Source organism: Peromyscus maniculatus, chromosome 7 (assembly GCF_049852395.1).
Source record: "Peromyscus maniculatus bairdii isolate BWxNUB_F1_BW_parent chromosome 7, HU_Pman_BW_mat_3.1, whole genome shotgun sequence".
In the NCBI taxonomy this organism is placed as follows: Eukaryota; Metazoa; Chordata; class Mammalia; order Rodentia; family Cricetidae; genus Peromyscus; species Peromyscus maniculatus.
In genome coordinates this window covers 46,690,020-46,713,468 of record NC_134858.1, presented here as the reverse complement: position 1 = coordinate 46,713,468, position 23,449 = coordinate 46,690,020, and the positions used below count along the sequence as shown (strand labels likewise).

Here is a 23,449-nt window from a genome sequence, read left to right as displayed (position 1 = left end):
GCCTGGCCCATAATAATCGCATACATACTGTCGAACGTGTAGAATTTTTTACTTGACAGAAAAGAGTTTTGACAATTCTCTGCAATGGTTGTTTGAAGAACATTAAGCTCTGTATCTTCAATAGCCCAGATGTGCTTACAGCCATCAACACATAAGGACATTTTTGAAAGACATGGGCGATATCTAAAATTCTCAGGATGAAGTTGCATGCTCGCATTCTCTAACTTTCTATTTTCTCCGTGCAAAGAATACAACATCTGCAAACAACAGCTGGACAAATATTGAAAGATATAATCCCAGCTTCTTGCCATGTTAGCAGAAGCTGTTGGAAGGGAGGAGGGAGGAAGTCTGCCTCATATTGGTACCTTTTTATGGCTGGAAGAAAGACTCCAATGAGTCATTTTGTCAAGGCAAAGTTTCAGAGAGCATCCTAAGACTACACTGTCAGGAGCATCCTGGATGCCATCAGATAGCATGGAATGATTTACCAAGAAGCCATGATTTATCAGGGGGGCAGATGGATGGACTTTGTTTATCTGGAGAACATCATCTGAGTTCCAAACATCTGTTTGCATCCTTGCCCATCATTTCCATAATTTAGCTTCATGTAAGGTGCTGTCCCCATCAGAGTCTACCTAGAGAAAGGAAAAAGCAGGATATGTATCCTGAAAATGGAACAAAAAGCCTGAACTTCCTTAAAACAAACAGACAAGCAAATACAAAACTTGCCCTGGAGGACTGGGTAGAGGAATCATATCCTGAAAATGGAACAAAAAGCCTGAACTTCCTTAAAACAAACAGACAAGCAAATACAAAACTTGCTCTGGAGGACTGGGTAGAGGAGTCAGTGGGTAAGAGTGCATGCTGTGGGAGCAAGAGGACCTGGGTTCAAATCCCCAGCACTGGTGTCAAGAACCAGGCATGCCTATAGTCTCAGCTTTAGGGGCAGATCCCAGGAGATCACTAGATGGCCAGCCTGGTTAAAAAAAATGCAAGTTTCAGATTTAAGTGAGAGACCCTGAAGACAATATGGTGGAGGTGGAGGACACCTGATGTCCTGTTCAGATTCTCTCTCTCTCTCTCTCTCTCTCTCTCTCTCTCTCTCTCTCTCTCGCTCTCGCTCTCGCTCTCGCTCTCGCTCTCTCTTTCATACACACACACACACACACACACACACACACACTACCATGCATATAACAAATAAACATGAATCCATCCATCAATTAATTAATAAAAAGTGCCCCTGGGGTTGGGCTCATTGGCCAGTTTAAACAGCTCATCACAAGCCTTGGTGAGCACGTGTTTTAGCTCAGTTTTCTAGAGCTATTTTTGCCACTTGATTACCGGGTTCTTTGGGGATGGGGGTGAGACTAGGGCAGGACTAGCTACTGGGATACACAAAGAAAAGAAGACACGGAAGGAAAAAGCAGCCCTAGGTCAGAGGTCAGCATCTGTGGTCATCCCCTAGGCCTCCAAACTGCACTGCAGTATATGAGATTTCTGCTCCTGTTTTTTCTGAGGATAAATAAGAGTTGATGAGGGCACATCAGATCCATTCCCGAACTACCACCTTAGTTACTAAATGGCTCTACAATCCCAGCCTTCCGTGATAGAGCAGCCTGAGAAGCCAAGCTATAAATAGACCATGCCTCTTGGCATGCAAATACTCGGCTGTGCACTCCTTGGGGAGAGGAGTTCTGGAGCATTCTTGCCCTCACCTGTTATGCACCATAGCAGACGTGGCTGCTGCCCACTCCAAAGGATTTCACTCCCAGACTTGGAAATTGGACCTGGCGATACACTATGAGGACACCTCTGGCTTGATGCTTTGGCAAACACAGAAGAACAGTCAAAGTTTAAAGATATTTTAAGATGAACAAACAGAATGCTCTTTTTGATGGGCAGGCTGGATTCTCTGTTGGCCCAGTGCCGAATCTGTGGATCTAGCTAGAGTTTGTGTGGCTTTTGTCCCTGCTTGGTGTTCCTTTGAGTGTTGGATATGGCATTGGTGGTGGGAGTGAGGGGCTGGAAACTGTGTGATTCTTACTTCTGAACAAATTGACCAACATGTACATTGTCTTGCTCTCTACTCAAAAGTGCAAGGCATGTGACCCGACCTGAAGTTAGTTGTGTTTTCTAGCTGCTAGGTACTTTGGGGTCCAGCAACCTCAGTTTTGAGCCATTGTCAATTTTTATTTGTGTGTGTGTGTGTGTGTGTGTGTGTGTGTGTGTGTGTGTGTGTGTGTGTGTACTATGTATATTATGGCAGTGTAGACAGTATACGGAGGTCAGAGGAAACCTGTCATTGCCTTCTGCATGGTTTTGAGACAGGATTTCTTTTTGACTGCCACTGCACATGCCAGGCTGTATGCTCCTTCACAAACTTCAGGATATTTATTCTGCACTCTCCGTCTCCCATCTCCAAAGGCACGCTGGAATTACAGATACACATCCAGCATGACATGGGTTCTAGGAATCTCAACCAAGGTCCTCACATTTGCATGGCAAGTGCTTACCCACTGAGCCATTGACCCAAATCCCAATATCTTTTTTCCAATAAAGTGAAATCATCTGATTTTTAAAGTTAGAACTAGTAAGATTATAGCGTGACCCAACAAACTCAGGAGACCAGGAGTTCTGAAGGATTATTGAAGTCCAGAGGTCAAGAGGGTTGTAACCATTATAGAGCTTGACTCCAGGTTCTGATTTGAAGACAGACCCATGGAATCAAACAAACCAGAAGACAATTTTGCCTCATCCACAGCAGCTCCTGTAATGGATTATGCTAAGAAATAGTACTGCTTGCTCTGACAAGGTGGCTTGTGTTCTTTGGTTTCCCTCATTCCAAAAGGATAGAAATTTTTTGGATGGTGGGATCTATTTGATTAATCTTGGAGGCCTCGCTTGTTGTGATACTCAACATTATTCTTCCTTGTTCCAACCTTATTGTATAAATGATGATTATGTAGAACACTGAAGATTTCTGAGGCCACAATCATTTAGTCACTTTCTCCACTGCCTTGTTGAACTGAGTCATGAGAACTAGGGAGGTCAGAGGGACTTTTCACCAAGACCATTTGTTTGTTGCATGGCTTTGAACAGGTAACAATGTCAGATTTGAATGAGTTTATTAAAACGCTAAGTTCTGGAAATCTGCTCAGTATATAAACATAAAGAGCCCCGTGTCTCTTGCCAGTGAAGTTGGTTTAAGCCTGCCTGTACGGTATGCAGCCTGCCTGTGGGGCTTGTCTTTACTCCATGCATTCCAGTTTCTCCATCCCACTGGCTTAAATGTGGATCCATGTCTGCTGTCACTGGCAGCCATCTTTGTCCTCTCCTAGTTTGAGAGTCTTCTCTCACATGTCAGCTGTGTTCCAATGTTCACGACCAGGAGAAACTTCATCTGCACTGAGAGGGTTCCTTCACTCTCTAACTTGTCTTCTGTCTTAACAGAAACCCAGAGACCATGATCCTGTGGGAACATTGCAAGGAGCGTATTGAAGGGGTTTGGTTATAGATTCATCGCCGCTGACCTGGAAACCTAGCTGCATCACTTCTGGATATCCAGATTTAAACAAAAATTAGATTGGAGTCTCTTGCTGGAAGATTAGCAGTGCTCATAGGGCTTTTGGGTGATTCCAGTTCTGCTGTGAACCAGTTGTAAGCGCTGATGTTTCCAGTGGCCACTGGAATGTAGTCTTCCATGTTGATGCCATTCTATACAACAGGAAATCAAAATCTCTAAGAACGTGTACTTTATAAGGTCTCTAAAATAGTGCCTGCTTTGGGGTTTATATTTGAATGGTTGCCTAATTTTCTCCCGAGCAGCTACTGCCAATAGTAGCTCAAGCCACGACTGTAGGGCTGGTATGAGTGACACCCCTGTGCCATCTAGTAATGTATTAATCCATTTTCCCTTAATTAGATAAATTTGCTCATACCAAGTTACTCTTCCAATAGTATGAATCTGACATTTGGACTTATTCCATCAGTACACATATACACATTTGTATAAGCTCTCAGTGGTTGTATCTGAACATGCACATAGATATAAACATATACACACATACATACACCTTAGTTGACTTTGGAGATGTTAGCTATGATAGTATACAAGAAATTCCTACTGTCTCATTCCTGCTGTTACAAACATTATTGGTTATTTTATTTGTGATTGTGGGGGTAGTCTAGATCGTGTGTGTGTGTGTGTGTGTGTGTGTGTGTGTGTGTGTGTGTGTGTGTGTGTGTTTGGCACTATATAAAATATCTTTCTAAATCAGTTCAATACCCACATGAGGTCTATAGGATCAGTGTGCCAGTCAGTTCTGTTACTAAGTGTCTGACTGGAACTCAGACTGTCTCCCCGAATCCAGAACCTGAGTCTTGAACCACAACTATCTCCTATTTAGTTCTGTGACAATCCCAGCATGTAAGTTCAGCCTCGCTGTTTTTATAGACTAGAGCACTGAGGCCAAGGTGAAAGGATCCATCCAGAGCACTGCTCAGTGTTTCCATTATTGTGTTTCGGCTCTGACTGAATTCAGCATCTTCCAAACAAATAAATTAATGCAAAAAGCAGAAATAGGCTACTTATCCACAGTTTAGATCATTTGGGAAAGAAATTTTATTTTTAAGCCATAAAGGAAAACATTGCTTTCCTCAAACTGAAATAGTCTTACTAGGAAGGGTAGTTCCTAGAGGTGATGCACAGAATATACAAGTATTAGGAGCTTATTATGTGATTTTTCCATATATTAATTCACATACCTTTCCAAAGCTGTGGGGAGTTTTATTTTCTCTGTTTTGCAGAGGAGGCACAGAGAGGTTAAGTAACTTGGCTATGATCACACAACTAACACGCGATCTAACTGAGATCACATTCCAGCAGATGAACTGAAGCTGAGCCTTAAGCACTCAGCGTGACTACCACATTAATTGTTTTACTTTATTTGAGTTCCATGTGTTTAGCTGTGAGAGGAAAAGGTCACTATCAGTAGGGGCTCCAAGTTCCTATGTTCCTGTCCTGGTTGTCTGTGGCTGGAATTAGAGCAAATATGGTCACATGAAAAGGCCCCCTAGTTACACACAGAAAAACAAAACCACATCTCTCCACCAAGGTGATTGCTTATAGTAACATTTAAGGCTTATTTCTAAAACAACAACTAACAAAATAAACATAAAAGCTACAATTCAACATCTTTTTCGGAAATCCTTGGCCGTTATTAAATAAGTTCTAGAAAATTCCTTCATCTCATGCATAGTTACTAAGCAGAGCAATCCTCTGTAATTTATCCATCTTAAATTGATTAATCATAAGACATCTTCCTCAGCAGTTCCCACTTTGGCCCTGGGCCCACACACAGATGCAATCTCATCTTTCCCATGGCCAATTTCTTCATAACCTCCCAACATGGCAGTACTTCCAAGTGGCCACAAAGACCTGAGTTCACTTTCTGCCTGAAACTCCTACCCCACAAACACATTAGAATCAGAAAAGAAAACCAGTAAAATTAAACTGCTGTGAAAAGATGCTGATTTAAGCAAAATCCCTAACTCCTTTGGAAGTCAGAATGATTCTTTGCTGTTGCTTTAGCTAACAAGATCCCCACCTCTCCTGATAAGTACCTTAGCATCGTTTATGAACTGAAATTTTCATTCACTCTTCTTCAATAACTATGACTTTATAGCCTACTTTTACTAGGAATCTGGGAGTTATAAAACATCTATCTACACCTAAAAGAGCAAGCATTGCTTCTAGAACATTCATCAATGAGAGAGAGAGAGAGAGAGAGAGAGAGAGAGAGAGAGAGAGAGAGAGAGATATTGAAAATGAAGAATCTAAGCACTCTCTCACATACTTATTTATGTGAGATAAGGAGAGATGGACCATTCTATTCATTAAAGGACAGAACTTTATTTTTTAAATATTCATTCACAGGGAGTAACATAGTATGAGGGAAGCGGCTGGGGCTCTGGACTTTGTCCATTGTGAGCTTGAATCTTGAGTATTAATTAAGGCCTGGGCTTCTGCTCTCCCATCTGTCAAATGGGAGTCATATTATCATCTGTGAACAAAGAGGACAGTTATCATTAACCACAGGAAAATGGTGACAGCAATATAATTGAAATGCATTTATACAAAATACTATATCTAACCCATGATTTGGAGAAAGAGAGAGAGAGAGAGAGAGAGAGAGAGAGAGAGAGAGAGAGAGAGAGAGAGAGAGAGAGAGAGAGAGAGAACAATGAATGGGAACTAACAAGTTACAATAAACCTATTTGGATGCTTCAAAAAGGTTCTACGAGCCTAGAGAGATAGAACTTGATCTGCAAGGATCCATATGGAAAAGCCTGGTGTGATGGTAATACAGTGCTGGGGAAGTGAAGTAAGGTGGATCCTTGGGGTTTGCTGGTCAGCCTAACTAGCCTAATTCAATGAGTTCCAGGCCAATGAGAGATGCTGTCCTCAAAAATCAAAGTGGATGCTTCCTGAATAATGACACCTGAGATTGAATTCTGATCTACACACCGTCACCACCACCACCACCACCACCACCACCACCACCACCCACACACAAGCACACACACGCACGCGCGCGCGTGCGCACACACACACACACACACACACACACACACACACACACACACTCAGGCTCAAAGTGTTTAAAAAATGGAGACAGATGAGCAGGAGCATTAGAATTAGATGATGTCCATTCATTCGTTCTTGGTTGAGTTGCTCATCATCTAAGTGAAGTATTTCATTCCCTGCATCTCAGTTTCCTCTCCTGTAAATGACACAGTGCCCTGCCCTCCATCTGCCTTTTTTATCTCTCTGAACTGTTAATGGATTGATATAAGAATGAAATGCCTTTTGTAAAGCTGATAGTGAAGGCTGACTGCAGGTGGGCTTCACATGGACAATGTTACCCTAGCCAGCGAAGCCCACCCAGGTCCAAACACCTGGTGTTGGGAGTGTTAATCTTCATATGCAGCTTGGATGACAGTGTTTATGCAGAGAAGGCTGAAGCAAAGCAGGGCATGAGGCACGTGATGAGAGAGCAACGCTTCCATATGTGTCTTTAAAGGTGTGCATTGTGCCCGCTTGGGAAATGATCTTGCGTGCAAACTAGAAGAAGGTGAGACACAGTTCTGGAGATTTTATTGCAAACAATGAAAAGTAGCAATAGAGGTGTGGAGGGAAGGAGCAAGCAGTGGAGGCAGGGGACTTGGAGTTTAGAGTTTCAAGTTTACCACAGGGTTTCCACTTCTCGTTATTAGACCTAATATTTCAAGGTTTAGCATGTGCAGGAGAATAATGTGCCACTGACCACAGTCTAAAACCTCCAAATATTATTTGCAGGGTGTCTAGGCTCCTCTGTCTCAGGCCTGTCTGGTGCTTTGAGAGAGAAATCAGGCTCTTTTCCTTGTGTGCAAAGGGCCAGCAGTCTCCACGGAAGATTGCTGTTTTTAGAACTGATGATAAATGTGTGTGAGGAATCCCATTAAGCTGGGAATTCCTTTGAAATTCGCATTTCTCTTTCTCTCAGTTGTCCATAGATAGATCTTGGCCACATTTGGCTATGAAAGCTCTTCAGCCTGACTCCCCCTTGAGAGGCATGTTCTTTTTTGAAAGCAGCTTTTTTAAAAAGTGAAGGCTGTTTTTTTCACTCAGAATAAGAATATTCTCCAGCAGTGAGGGTATTGAAGTAACAGGATCCATATGTTGAGGCCGACAGCTAATGCTGAGCATATGGGCCAGTGAACTTGGCAGACAGAAGTATGCCTCTGCTTTTAGACAATGCCCTGGAAACTCCACCAAAGAAATATTGCTCAGGTGAATCATGGCGGAGGCACAGCTCCTGGGCTTCAAAGTACCATCCATTCCATGAAGTGTGAGCCACCAAGAGCAATGAAAGAGGTGCTGGTTGGCCTTCAAATTCATAGCTCTGGCCCGTAGCCTTCTCTATTAAAGCCCCAAGCTCTCAGAATAGCAGAGGGGCTTAACCCTGAGCTTTCTATACTCCCTAAGAAATGGCCATGCTAAGCATACCCAGATGTTTTCTAACATTCAGTGGGAACATCTTTCCTCATCACAAAGATCATACTGCCAAGTGAGCAAGAACTTACCTGAGAGCCAGGAGGCCTGGGCTCCACAACATGGGCCTATAACTCCAAATGACTGTAAGGAAACACTTCATGGCTCCTCCCTGTCTGGAAAGTGAAGAGGTAGGTCAGGGTGACCTCTGAGACCCCTTCCAAATGTCCCAGTGTGGAATTGAGCAGCACCTATGTCCAGCTAGAGAGGTTGAGAAAAGCAACCCCAGCTGGTTGCATCTGGACCAGTGGACTCGGCCCTGGTCACTGTCATGTCCCAGTACAGCTGTATGTGCCAAAGGCTATGCACAGAAAGGTGGAGGTCGGGGAGGGCAAGATCTTGGGTAAGAATTAAGCCTTGACCCCCAGACTGGTTGGCAACAGCAAAGTGGAGGTGGTAACATTCCCTAGATTATTTTACTATTTCCTCCAGTTCCATATTTGAATGTACCCACTCCCAGGCTCTCATCCGTAGAGGAGAGCTCAGCCCCCTCCCCTCCTTGACCCTGAACCCTTTTCCTTACCCCTTTCCTCCTAAAGCCTCTGCTGAATTTCTCAGGACCTGCCTTGTCTGTCAGTGGGATGGTTAGGAAAGCTTTCCCCCCACTGCTCTGCTCCCCCCCCCCCACACACACACCCTGTGCATTCCCTTTCCAGCCCCAGGCAGGCCCTTTGATCCCTGTATTCTGCTGAGCACAACTGTGGTCTCTTGTCTCATGAGCCCATACTCAGAGCTGCTGCACCAGCCCTGCCTGCAAGCTGGTCACCATGGCAACGTGCTTTCCCTCCATTATACTGTGAACAGAAAATGGCTGTTGGAAGGAAGAGCTCAGAGTCTCTATGGCCCAGCCTGTTTGTTGTTTTTTGTTTGGGGGGGCGTTAAGTTGGGGGGGCCGTGGTGCTTGCTTCGTAATGGCTCTGAGGCGCTCTCTCCATAGAACCCAATGTATACTAGCCTTCCCTTTTCAGATTTACTTAAAGAGAGCAGAGGCAAAAGGAAGTTGATTTCAAATGAATAAAGCATTCCGTTTTCCTATGCTAAAACTGAGTTTTCATGAACAGTTGTTATCTGCTCTAAGGAGATAAACGAGGCGCAGAGTGAAGCGGGCAATGGTGAGATCCGGTGTTATGTATTTTTTCTTATCAGTGCCATGGGGAGACGGAGCGTATGGATATTCAAATAGAAATTCAAGAAAAGTAGCCAAGAGATGCAAAGACTTGCACAAAACGCACTGTGGGATTTCAGGCGCACAGCAGACTGACTGGCGTGCTGATGTTATTTCTAGGTCTGGGGATGGGTGTGATGGTTTTATGTTGCGGGGTAAGGTGGACTCTCATCAGCACCCTTGATGATTCACAGTGACCAAGCATGGTAGCATAGGCAAGCTATCCCTACACATAGTTCTGGGGTGACTGCTGACTGCTCTTAACAGCCTAGAGACACCGCAGACTGACACCCAAAAGGAATTGACTAGCTGGCTCTCTCTATGAATACAAAGCATACTTGTTTAGTCAGCCGCCCAAGGGACCCCTTCCACTCTGACAGCAGATAGCAGTGCTGTGTAGGAGTGGTCTGGGCTGCGTCTACTTCTGGCTACAGTGTGAAGTCACTTTGGTAGTCACAAGTTCTCAGAAGCCAAATAAACCTTGTAGCCTCTTTTAAGCTGAGTTTGAAAAAATCCCATTTTTGAATGAAAGTTCTGGGGTTTGACATCTAAATTTTAAAGGTGTGTTTGATCTCAACTTTTTCTTTTTCTTTTTTTTTTCCAGTTTCCCTGCAAGTGGATATTGTTCCCAGCCAAGGAGAAATCAGCGTTGGAGAGTCCAAATTCTTCCTGTGTCAAGGCAAGTGTCCCGGGTCCCATCGTATCCCAAAGCTTGCCTCCAAAACCTATTGCTCAAGAGTGGAAGCTAGGAGTGCTCAGCCTAGAATTCTGACCACTGCTCTCCTCTTGATCAGCAGTGTAACATTGCAGATCATTCTCAGAGACTTGCTCCTCATAGTGACATGCTATCTATATTTCTACTTGACATTGGAGCCATCTCAAAGGGGTTTGTAGGAAAACCAGCATATACCCTAGAGGCTGAATCATCTCGGGTCTTGTATCTTGTCTATAGGCACAGTTCTGGAATGCAGCATGAACTTAGAAAGAATGTCTCCATAGTGATCTAGTGGTTAAGATTCATTTCTTAGAATAACTCAGACCTCAAAAATCCAAGGTTTTGACAGCGCATTGAATATGAGTAGCACTGGTTGTGAAGACACCTATCTTGGTTTTCCATGACTGTTCCAAATACCCAACATGTTCTGTCCATCACCATCACACATGTACATAACTCTGGGATATGTGAGAGCTGCTATTCTTATTGCTTCCTTTGGAAGTAGATCCCTGATAATAATCGGGAACTATCCAGTGGAGGGAAGGATATGAAATTAGGCTTCAAGGCAGTTGTAGATGCCATGCTGGGGATTTGGAAATGTAACAGAAACAGGAATGAACTGAACTAGGGGTGATCTGTGGCATTTAACAAGCAGCGTTGGGCGGAAAGGAGCTTGAACTGCCACCAGGATTTGCATCTGATCAGAGGGCTGTGGCTGATGGACACATTCGCTCCAGCTCTGCCATCATTACAGCAGTTTCAATGATCTGAAGATAGAGCTTTAGTGCCCACAGCACATCTTGTAAATTGTGATATTTATTGAAAACATGATGAGCCCCAAAAGGAAGACTGTATTTCTCTACCGAGCATCTGCACAGAGCTAGGCAGGGCAGGCTGGTACCTCCATACAGGTAGTAGAACAAAGAAGGAGCATTGGCTTGGAGTTCCTTTCACCCTGACCCAGCCTTGCTTCTAGGCAGCTGAACAATAGTCCTGCCCCTCACAGGTGCCCAGAGAGAGAGAATTGCTGATGTTCTGTCTCCTCGGAGCATGGAAGGGGTTGACTGTGGCAACAGACATCAGAATGTCACTCATAAAATTGCCACAGTCAAAATGGCTGGAATCTTAACTCTTGGACTATCTTCAACTCAGAAGATGAGCAGTCTCCACCCTTTATATCCTGATCAATTGGTTCAGGCCAACTACGTCCTGGAGCTCAGGGCTCAGATAAGCTAACCCCTTTCTTTCCCATCCCATAATACACATTCATCCCTAGTTTAGTGCATGGGACACAGTGGGTTTACAGCAAATACTGTCCCTCCCCAAGGGCAGGACCACTAAAAAAAGATACAGGCACAGGTAGCTGGTGAATCCTTTCAACTCTAAGAGATGTTATTATATAATTAAACAGACTCGGAGCAGAGCTACAAAATGTTTCATGTTAGAGATTCCTTCCCAACCCTCCAGTCTTTGCCACCAGGAATTCTTACTAGGTAGCCACTGATACTCTGGAAGGGCTTAATCTTCTCCTTTTCTGTGCTGTGAAAATAATCTCTTCCTCCTTAGTGGCAGGAGAAGCCAAAGATAAGGACATCTCCTGGTTCTCCCCCAATGGGGAAAAGCTGAGCCCAAACCAGCAGCGGATCTCGGTGGTGTGGAATGATGATGACTCCTCAACACTCACCATCTACAATGCCAATATCGACGATGCCGGCATCTACAAGTGTGTGGTCACTGGCGAGGATGGCACCCAGTCTGAGGCCACGGTCAACGTGAAGATCTTCCGTAAGAGCCTCATATGTACTCTCCACTCCCGCCTTTCTTAGAAAGATACCTGGGTGGGTAGCAAAAGCAGCGAGAGGGCAACAGGAGGACCAGTAAGGGCCTGGGAGTTCCTTTTCTGTCCCTGAGTTGCTAAGAGTTCTGGTACACTCTCAAATGGTCCATGGTCAGTCCATGGTTTCCACCAGTCTTATGAGTCTACATTCCCACTGTCCTTCATTCTCCACAAACAACACAGTTCCTAGAGGGCTATCATGGATTCCTCCATGACTTCTAAGTGACAATGGTAGACAAATGGTTCAGATTTTCTCTTCTTACCCACTACCTTTGCTGGTGATACAGCCCAATGACCTAGTGAGATGGAGTATTGTGTGTGAGTACTTGATGCTGCTCAGAAAAGGTAGTTCCCATTGCCACTGAAAGCCAGCCTAGCAGTGACATCTCATTGCCTTCTTACCATTCATAGTGTTGGCTCAAGTCAGGATAGGTAACAGCTAGTAGGTAGGTGTTGATTATCATAGCATTTATTGGGCCCTCATTCTTCAGAATTCTCTCTGCTGCAAGGAAGTTGGGGTGGGGTCTGAGTGGAAGACCAAAAAAAAAAAAATAACCAATGACCTTCACTGTCCTTGTGCATCATCACTACAGCAGGGAGCCCATTCCCCTCTACAGACCCCTCTTAAAGCTAGCTGCCCTGCCTCTGCCAAAGACCCTCCTCCACCACTGTATCATGGGTGGATACTGGGCTGGGATGGAAACCCAGGCAGCACAGTTCTAGTGAGAAGGTGTGGTTTCCTCACTCTGCTCCTCCTGATGTCTTTCAGAGAAGCTCATGTTCAAGAATGCACCAACCCCACAGGAGTTCAAGGAAGGAGAAGATGCTGTGATTGTGTGTGATGTGGTCAGCTCTCTGCCCCCAACCATCATCTGGAAGCACAAAGGCCGAGACGTTATCCTGAAAAAAGATGGTAAGACCTGAGTTTCCATGAGCCATCAGGTTCCCTGAATTTCCACCCCTACCCAGTCCCTGAGGCATTCCATCTAAATGCAGATTCAGGGTCCCAGAACCCACATGCAATTTCTGGGTCCCAAACAGATTATACCTGTAACTTGTGTGTTTGGGCATCTAGTTGTCTCTCCAAAGCAAAAGACATATCCCTAGTAGACTTGACCTCATCTCTATTTCAGGGCCAAGAGTGACTTTTCTCATTTCAGCCTAAAACCCAACCCTGAAGATAAGAAAAAGGGTGTGATAGCCAGGTTGTGTCATGTGTCTGTAATCCCAACATGCAGAAACTAATATGGAAAATGATTGCATGCTTGAGGCTAGCCTGGGCTACATAGTGAATGCCAGGCCAGAATGGACTACACTGTAAAACTCTGTCTCAGAAAGAACAAAACACAGAACCAATGAAATGCAAGAACAAGAGGCTCAGCTGCTTGCTTGGATGACTGTGGAGTTCTTCGGCTGACCTTGATTGAACCTGCCTCTTGTCTCTTCCAGTCCGATTCATAGTCCTGTCCAACAACTACCTGCAGATCCGGGGCATCAAGAAGACAGATGAGGGCACTTACCGCTGTGAGGGCAGAATCCTGGCCCGGGGGGAGATCAACTTCAAGGACATTCAGGTCATTGTGAATGGTGAGGAGATCTGTCCTTCCTGTTCTCTCCATCGCTACAGCTAAGGTTCCCCATTGACCTTCTCTCCCAGGTCCTCTTGAGTGTAGACCTGTTCTGACTCATTCCTGCATCTCAGCAGAATTTCCGCCCACTATCAGAACCTCTGAGAGGGGGACATTCTCACATTAACACACTGGTTTTTGGTGTCTCCCCCCAATTGTAGATATTAAATGCCCTTCATTGTCTTGCAGGACTTAAAACTAATAAATCCCTCTTCATCCCCAGTGTCCTTGATGTTACCATCATTAGGAAGTTAGTCCCCTTGGTTTGATGGGCAGAGAAAATATTGCAATCAATTCAGATCTCAGAATAGTCAACATTATGGTCCATGGGCTTATTAATCTTAATTTGCAGTGTCAAATAAACACACCCGTAGCATCGATCTGACATTTGCAAGATGTTTACAGGAAATTATAATGTCAGTGCTAAGAAAATAAGTAAATCGCATCTGAATTGTTTTGGTTATTGATATGTATTTCCTTGCCAAACTCTCCCCCTCTCATTCCTTCAGTGGAAACACTTTGTGCACAAGGTTGTTTATGACAGTTGCAGAGAAATGCCACTCTGCTGAGCTGGTGTCTTTTGGAAGCATACCAACCTGAAAACCACCAGGAACTACATTTTCTAACTTTTGCCAGTATGGAGAGCCTCCTTTTAACATCGAGTCCCACCAGCCCTTGTTGTTATGTAGCATATATTGATTAAGAAAAAAACATCATAGCAAATAGCCACTGTAAATCAAATACCACATGAACATGAGTTAAGAGGTAATATAGCAGCTGGACTCTTAAAAACAATAATGCACGTTTGTGGGCAAATTTTTGTTTGGTTTACATTAATTATTTAGAATGCCATTGAGTTTAGATCACTTGCACTAATGCTGTGGCTGTCCAGGTCTCTTACCCCCCAGGTGGTGACTCTGTGACTTGCTGGCCCCCAAATGCCTCTTCTCAGGGCCATCAGGTACTTTTAAGTTATGTACAACTACCCCTGACATGCTTCTTTCCTTCAGTACCACCCACTGTCCAGGCCAGACAGAGCATCGTGAATGCCACTGCTAACCTGGGCCAGTCCGTCACCCTGGTGTGCGATGCTGATGGGTTCCCAGAGCCTACCATGAGCTGGACAAAGTAAGAAACTGGCTTGTGCCTTGTGTCATGTGTGAGAGGAGAAGGGAACCCTTAGAAGCTGTTGTCTGTGGGTTTTTCAGTGGCATGAATATGGGCTTCCTAAAATACCAGGGTGAGGAATGGTTCTTTTCTGGGACATTCTCTTGCTCTGTGTCTTTGATTATTGTTTCATTTTCAGTCTTATGGGGGCAGGTCCAGAGGGTGTGATGGAGATGATTCTTTGAATCCTTTATGAGAGATATTGACAGTCTTTGCATAGCTTCCCAAGACTGGGGAGAAGCATAAAAAGCATGTAACAATAAATGCTACTCAAAGGTCTTCCCCCTCTATGTAGACTGAACCTGTCCCATCAGCACAGTCTGAATTCTGTGGAAACTGATTGGAAAGAAACCTCTTAACTCCATGCTCAGAATCATCACCCTTTGCATTTCTGAACTGTGTAGGGATGGGGAACCCATTGAAACCGAGGAGGAAGATGATGAGAAGCACATCTTCAATGATGACAGTTCTGAGCTGACTATCAGGAATGTGGACGAAAATGACGAGGCCGAGTACATCTGCATTGCTGAGAACAAGGCTGGCGAGCAGGATGCGTCTATCCACCTCAAGGTCTTTGGTAGGTACAGCGCAGTGAGGGTCAGGGTCACTGTTCAGGCACAATTCCTCCTGCTCTGCATACTGTAGCCATCAGAAAGGCATGCCCACACTGCTGCGGCAGACATCCAAAAAGCTACCATTTGCTGCCTGCTCTGACACCTAAGTCCAGGAAACCATTCAATAACACACAGCCTTCTAGCTGGTGTCCTTGCTCCCCACCTTGGCTCCCCTCAATCTCTTCTACTCATGGTAACCAGAGGACCTCCATGCCAATCCTCTTTTCAAGATCCCTGTGTCAGCTGAAGTAAACTCCACACTAATCTCATGGCCCAGTGTACCCTAACTACGGCCTTGTACTCTAGCCCCAGCTTTTCCTCCATCTGCTCCATGGAGAAAGCTCTCCAACTACACCGGCCTCCTTTCTGTCTCTACCTCACACCAAGCTAATTCTCACACCTAGCTTCGGGACATTGCTTTTGAGGCTATTCCGCTTGGAGTATCATTGCCTAAGACAGACCTGCTCTGAGCGGCCTTCTGGTTATCATCATGCAGACCTCAGCTCAGGGACATTTTCGTGAATCCTTCCCTCACCTCATCTCTGCTGTTGTCTCTCCCCATCCAAGCTATCGCCCTCCTGACCACCCTCAGACTCACTGTATCTTCTCCACTCACCTAACAAGTCCTGAACCCATCCTCTTGACATGTTTCTCTCCAGTCTCCATTAGCATTCAAAGTGTATTGGGAGCATGCTGGCTGTTTTATACATTGTTTTATCCCTGGTTCTCAAAACAGCTCCAGACTCATGATACCTTAGTAAACAGCAGTCCTTAACGGGTTACCTCACCTCCCCCCACCCCCTCCTTTACTGGCCTGTGTGCCACTGTGTGTCATAGGAAATCACAGAAAAAGCTTTCATGTCTCCATCTGCTTTGTTCTTATAAATTCGGCAATTTCCAGGCATTTCAGAATTGAAATGGGTTTTTGGCCTGCTTGTGGGGAAAAAAAAGGATTTGTTGCAAAGAAGGTCTCTGCTTCTCTGTCTAAAAAGCACAGATAAAATGCTGCAGGGTAGACCGTGCTGGTGAACACCACGCCAGAGAGGCCTCTCTGGTGCCTGTCCCTCCCATGGAGTTAAAATGTTCACCTGGGAGCCAGTACTGGGACCTGCTTGCTTAGTCTGATGGAGAGATCTGTCTGTAAACATGCTGTTGAAAATCAGATGCTTTTATGCAGATGGCCCTGGTCATCACAGATGAGTCTTCTCTGTGTATTGATGACAACTGCGTCTACAAATAGGTCGTGAGAAGGAACACAAAACGTCATGAAAAAAAAAACTTGCTTAGGTGTGTGTGCACGTGTTTGCACATGTGTGTGTGCAGCTGCACATAGATGTCCATGAGGATGGAACCAAAGATCACCCTTGGGTATCATTCCTCAGGTGCTGTCCACCTTGTTGGAGAAATGGGGGGTCTCATTAAGCTACTGCTTACTAAGTTAGCAAGGCTAGCTACCAGCAAGTTCCGGGGATCTGTCTGTCTTCACCTCCCCAAGGGCTGCGATTACAAATAAGGCTGACTGTGCCAGGGTTTCTTTTATGTGGGTCTGAGGATCAGACTAAAATCCTCACCTTTGCAAAGCAGATACTTTACTGGCTGAGCTGTCTTCCCAGCCCATAAAAAAAAAATCATTCTCAATGGTGTTTTCTCTCTACTTCAGATTAATCTACCCCTCCAATCATTCTGTTTTCTAGATTATACAGAAGGGCAGGTGCATTTGTTAATTTATCCCTTCATTTAAGAAATATTGAGCTCCTTTGCAGCTAGATAGAGTGGCTAGAGAGATAAGTGGAATTGGACTCTGAGAAACACAAAGATAGAGATAGACATATAAACATACAAAAGAGGATAGATAGTGTCAATCAGCACTATCCACTTGAGTGTTTACTGTGAGTCCGGCCATTGCCAAGTTTAAAATACAATATCATGGAGTCTGTTCTCATCAGTAGATTCACAGGCACGTGGAGATGTCCAACACTGACATTTGAAATGACAGCCCCCTATAATGTCTCCATAGCAACAGCATGGTGGTGTTTTATAGGGAAAGATTTCCTATCCTGTGTGGCATCAGTTAGTCATCAAAATGATGCACTACTTCATTTCGAATGGTGGGACAAGTGCCTCAGGCAATGCTTGGAAAGCGCAAGCTGAGCTGCTGGAGACAGGGACTCTGCCTGGCTGGCTTACACACATGCCTCCAGCGCCTAGGACAGTTGGCAGGAGCAGTTGAATAACTGAAAGAATAGCCATTAGTTCATGTGACTGATGCATGACCCATGTAATAGGGAGATGATCCTGGGATAAAGTTATCATCTCGTTTCTGAGGAACCGTTAAAGTAATAATAATAATAATAATAATAATAATAATAATAATAATAGTACCCAATACAGAAGTAGCATTTGTTCCATGCCATGCCAAATAACCACAAATTAGCCTTTGCAATCCTCACCACAGCCCTCTGAGGTAGACTCAATTATTGGTTCTATTTTACAAATGACACGCAGAGTTCAGGTGCTCCTCATAAGGAATCATGATGCAAAGCAAAACAATGGCTTCTTGGTTCAGACCCTGGGAAAGCAGTGATGGCTACATCTCCATGCAACCAGTAGGCACCTGTGCTAACTGCATGCATAAGAAATGGAAGAAATGGAAAGGAATATGAGAGACCGTGTGCTGTCCCTCGACCACAAAGCTGCTCATAGGTCCTCTAGATGCTTTTCACTTGCAAGTCCTTTTTACTGAGAAATTTTTAACAGACTCATTTTAAAACTGTGGTTTTGGTATACATATACTTTTCCACTTATTAAAAACCGAAAGCACATTTGCATACCAATGAGATGGGCATGCTTGTTTATTTAATAAAGAATTAAATGTTGGCTGAATATTTGATATTACAGAACACAGAATGTCTTCAATGTTCTTCAGTGTTGCTTGATGTTTTTGTTTATAATCATCAAGGCTGAGAACACCACTTTGCATAAATACACAGTACAAAATGGCAGGAATTTGTTTAGGACCATTTCAGAAATTGTTGGAAATGCTGTCTCCAATCCCAAGCCAAAACTCATTGAATAATTTTTCTGTGAAACTCAAGTCAGCAACTCAAACAGCAATTTTTAAAATCGAGCATTCTATCCAAATCAAGCAATACTATCCAAAGATACACTAATTTGATACTTACATGCTGAGGAATGATGGTAGGAAAATATTTGAAGTCATTGTTTTCCATAATTAAGCCATTATGCTTCTGTAAGAGCAGAAAACTTTGCATGTGTAGTAAAAACACTACAATTCATAACATACAATAGTCTTGAAGCTGAGCCTGAGGCTTTGCAGCCAGTGCTTGTTGGCATTGTGTGGTGGGATGGCATGTACATGCTGAGCATTCAGAACCAAGGCTGCAGTGAAGCCACACAATGCAACATGGGCAAACACTGCCAGAAGCAACTTAGATTCACTGTGCATTTGCTTTTGAATTAATTTCTGGTCTTTTCCTGCCCAGAAACATTTTACTATTGCCAAATTTTATTATAACTTCTGCTTTGCAATTGTGTAATTTAATAGGGTCATAACCCAGCATTTAAGAAGCTGCTCTGTGGAACCTACTCAGCTCTATCATGAATGGCTGAGAACAGCTCTTGTTCCTCTTCCAGACCCCTTTGGTGGCAATGATTGACTCAGGCAGGAAGGACAGGTAGCAAATGAGGAGTCATGTGTGGCCATGGGAGAATGAACAGAATGGATAAGGCCAGGGGAAGTGGCAAGGAAAAGAGAAATTAGGATGGAGAAACAGGCAAGGCAGGATGTGTCCCCCAGTCTTAATCCTAAAGGAACACAATCATCCCTACATCTCTACACCCCTGAGCATCTGCATCTGCACACACACCACCGCCATTTCTTTCCCAAGACTGTTAGAGTGTTCTCTAGACAGCACAGTGGGGCAATCAGAGAGAGGTAGCTGAGCTCTTAGACAAGTCAGCAAGAAAATCATGGACCTGTAACAACTGTGTCAAATCCAGAATCAGCATCCTCTACAATGCTGCAAGGAGAGCTCCTTCAGCTCTCTTGAACTCCTCTCTCTCTCCTTTCTGCCTCCTAATCCTTCTTTCCCTCCTCCTTCTCTTGGTCTCCTCCATTGGTTGAGGCAACTAGCATGAGATCAAAGAGCCCAGTGAAAAGGGACCAGCTGGTTAGAGCGTCTTTCTTTGCTCTCAATCCTTTCCCTTCTAGATCGATGCCATGGGTGATCCCTAAGGTATATTGAGAAGGTTTGCTCTGCAGTAGCAAAGCTTAATGGTGTTGAAGGGGGAAGAGACCTACACCTTGGGTAACAAAGAAGAGATTAAACCTCCGATGGCTTCAGAAAGGGTAGCACAGTATGTAAAGATCATGACTAAAGCAGAAACTGTTGTTATTATGACTTAATGATACCCTATGATAGAGATCTGCTCTATCACGTGTTGCCCTAGTTATCAGCCAAGGGCTCCTTTCCTTAAGTAGCTGCATTCTACGTGGCTGTGAGGTTCCATCACTGTTCTCTGTGGGTCCTTCCGAAAAGTTGTTTTTTTTTTTTTTTGCCTTTGCTAATGATCTGTTAATTATTTATGCCGATGCTAATGATTTTGATGTCTCCTGATACCATAAGCTGATGCACGTTCAGTGGTAGCAGAAGCCTTGGTTACCTGTCTGTCTCCTGTAACTAAAGCAGAACTTATGGGTGATAGCAAGAGACCACCTGGGACTGAAGGAGAAAAATCTCAGGGTTCTCCTTGGACTGGACTCCCAGGAACTATGGGCACAGGAGTGGGCATGGCTATTGCTGAGTAGCCAAGTGCAGAGCAGTGGACTGGTAGTCACAGGCTAGTGAGAGGGTGATTTGAATGGGAAAAGCTCCCCGTGGACTGGCATTTGGACACTGGGTCCCAGTTGTTGCCACTGTTTGGGGGAAGTGGAGAAAGCATGGCTCTGCTGTCAGCAGTAAGTCCCTGAGGGCAGGATTTAAGTGTATTATCTCCTTATCTTGCTTCCAGTCGGCTCTCTCTGCTTAGTTGAAAGATGTGAGCTCTCAGCTTCTTGCTCCTGTTGCTCTGCCCAATGCTGGCTGCTATGAGCTCCCCATGAGGGACTCTATCCCTCTGGAAGTGTAAGCCAAAACACACTCTTTCTTCTATAAATTGTCTTGGTCATGGTGTTTTATCACAGCCACCGAAAAGCAGCTCATACAAGGAGAGATGCAACTGTTGGAGGCACTAAGTCTCAGGGAGGCAGAGAGACAGCAGAAGAATGTTGTAAACTCTAGGAGCTCGTGCAGAACTCAAGCTGGAGCGAGGACCATGGGAAGATGAAACTTGGAGAGATCCCTCTTGGTGCTAGCACACAGAGGGAGAGAATCTTTTACAAGTAGGAGACACTCTGCATATGTCCCTGGTTGCCCAGTAGTGTTTTCTGTCTCCATGAAATTATTTATAACATCCTGATTGTGTTTATTTTCTGTGCCTCAGATAGACTCCTCAGACCAAAACTTAAAGGAGAAAGGGGCTGATTTTGACTAACAGTTCCAAAGTGGATACAGCCCATCATGGTTGGGAAGGCATGACATCAGGAGCCACAAGGCCAGTCTGGCAATCAGGAAGCAGAAGGATCACATTTCATCCATACACAGGAAGTAGACAGGAAACAGGAAGTGGGGTCAGGCTATATAATCTCCGCCCCCAGTGATGTACGTCCTCCAGGAAAGCTCTACCTCCAAAAACTGCCATAACGTTCACAAACAGCGTCACCAGCAGGGGCCAAGTGTTCAGACATGAGAGACTCTGGGGGCATTTCATAAACCTCACAACACCTGTGACGTTCTGCCTTCCTCTGGCACTGACAACAGTGCTGCTTTTAGAGGCAGCGGATGGAATCATAGATACCACCTGACCCTTCCTCTGTTACCCTTTCTCTGACAAGACAAAATGCTAAGGGCCAGAAGGCCAAAAATAGTAAAACAGTGTCTAAATCTCAGACTCTTACAATGAAGTTTCCAGAAATTTGGCCATTGTATATCTGGCTAGCTCCAGCCTCCAAGTCACTGTTTAGAAAATCTGGGGAGGGGGGGTCTTTTGTTTGTTTGGTTTGTTTGTTTTTCAAGACAGTGTTTCTCTGTGTAGCCCTGGCTGTCCTAGAACTCTCCCTGTAGACCAGGCTGGCCTCAACATCACAGAGAACCACCTGCCTCTGCCTCCCCAGTGATGGGATTATCTGTTGTTCTCTTATGTCTACTGTCCCTTTTCCTTTTCCTTTGGTCGCTTTGGTAGCCTAGAGATTCAATTCCTATTTCACCTTAGTTTTGCTTTGCTTTATTTTACCCTCTAAAATTAGTTAGTATTTGATACTAGTGAACCGTCATTCCATATGATGTAAGTTGTGACCTCATGCAATGCATCTTTATCAATGTAAGACATAAAGTCTTCCTACAGAAAGCTACAGCCAGAACCCCTGGACTCCATCATCTCAACATCATTTGGCCTTGCTGGGTTAACATTTGTCCATGTGCCAGGCATGAGAAAATAATTTGCTAAGTGTCCTGTTGGTGACATTAAGAAGCCACTTGAGCTATTCAGGTGATTTTTGTCTGGAAGCAGGCTCTTGGTCACTGATTTCAGTTTATTGAAGCTTCGTGGAGGACTTCCATATAGATCTTTTCAGGCCATATTCTTAGCTGACTTGCAGTTACTACGAAGTTGAATAGAAAAGAAATACAGTGACTTCAGAAGCTACCTGTCATTCTGGCTTTGTGTCTTTTTTACCCTGCCTTTCTTTCAAGTAGTGAAATCAGTTGTTTGCACAGCCTTATCTTTTCTCTTCTATGGAAGGTTCAGCAATTTCTGAGTATAATTGTTTTAAATTAGGAAAATTCAATTTTCTCTAATGTTTTCACACTTAACTCAGTTTTGGAAGCTGTGTGTTCTTTGCATTATCTCAAACATTTGGAAAATGAACTCAGCTCAGCTTCCCTCCTCCCTGTCCTCAGCCTACCCTGAAGCATGTGACCAAAGCTTCCAGACTGGCTTCTGACTCAGTTTTCTCCATTCTAGAATTCCCCCTAGATTGACCTTCTTGGGGTTCAGTGACCACTCCATGGCTCCAATGACACTCCACCCATGAGCTTCTCTGGCTTATGGGTAAAATACCACCTGCTTTGTCCTCTTGTTCCATGAAACAGCCTCCTCCTCCACTCCCTCCCTCCTCCCCTCTCTCCCTCCCTCCCTCCTCCCCTCCCTCCCTTCCTCCCTTCCTCCATCCCTCCCTGCCTCTCCTTTTGCTCCTTTTATTTCCTTCAAGAATTTTTCTGAGCTTAGAATGAGTCCATTCCACCCACATTTGCACCTGCTGAAACTCCCATGGCCCCGCCCCAAAGTCATCTGCATGTGAAGGCTAGAGCCAGTGTGGCGCTCCTCTGCAGTGGGCTTCAGGCGCCTATTGTCTGTATATTCCAGAGAATGTTTCTCTGACTGTCATTTCAATGTTGCCAGAACCTTTGGAGGCTCAGTTCTGTGTCTCCTACTATACCTAGACTTGAGCCTTATGTTTAGTAAATAAGAAACTCTTTTAAATGGATACATGTTGTCACTTAAACCTCAGAGAGCAAAATAACCAGATAAATTCATGGAAATGTTTTTTTTTTCTTTTCAGCAAAGCCCAAAATCACCTATGTAGAGAATCAGACGGCCATGGAACTAGAGGAACAAGTCACTCTTACCTGTGAAGCCTCAGGAGATCCCATCCCCTCCATCACCTGGAGAACTTCCACCCGAAACATCAGCAGTGAAGAAAAGGTACAATGTCACCCAAGAGTTTCAGGGCTATGGAATGCAGACTTGAAGCATCTCAAGTCTACCCCAGGCCCAGTTCTCTTTGGCACATGGCAAGATGGGATGTGGTCACCCGTAGCCACAGTAGGTCCTGCAACCTCCCTCCTCCAGCCTGCCTGGTTGTGGTCTACTCAACATCCTCTCACAGTGGGATGGACTCTTTCCCTGTATGGATTGCCAGGGGCATGTTGGTAGTGGGCTTGGTCACGTTAGATGGTTTGGGGAGGAGGCAATAGTGAAATTCTGATCCAGGCTTGTGGAGCTGTGAGGACCCAGGACAAGCAAGATTCTGGGGCATCAGATGATGTTGCCATCAGCTCAGACACACCCAGAAAAGTGTCCCCCAGAAACAATAGGGATCAGGATGAGTC

At 44.6% G+C, this 23,449-nt stretch overlaps 1 protein-coding gene across 6 annotated transcripts in view; it reads left to right on the top strand.

The window, feature by feature from the left end:
- The window catches only part of Ncam1 (neural cell adhesion molecule 1), a 303,364-nt gene that overhangs the window by 226,110 nt on the left and 53,805 nt on the right, over positions 1–23,449 (top strand). For all 6 annotated transcript variants that reach the window (XM_015987214.3, XM_015987213.3, XM_015987215.3 and 3 more), the window contains exons 2-8: positions 9,865–9,939; positions 11,542–11,760; positions 12,582–12,725; positions 13,262–13,399; positions 14,451–14,568; positions 15,012–15,184; positions 22,900–23,042. In XM_015987214.3, coding sequence (XP_015842700.1) covers positions 9,865–9,939; positions 11,542–11,760; positions 12,582–12,725; positions 13,262–13,399; positions 14,451–14,568; positions 15,012–15,184; positions 22,900–23,042 — 1,010 coding nt within the window. The remainder of the gene's footprint in view (positions 1–9,864; positions 9,940–11,541; positions 11,761–12,581; positions 12,726–13,261; positions 13,400–14,450; positions 14,569–15,011; positions 15,185–22,899; positions 23,043–23,449) is intronic.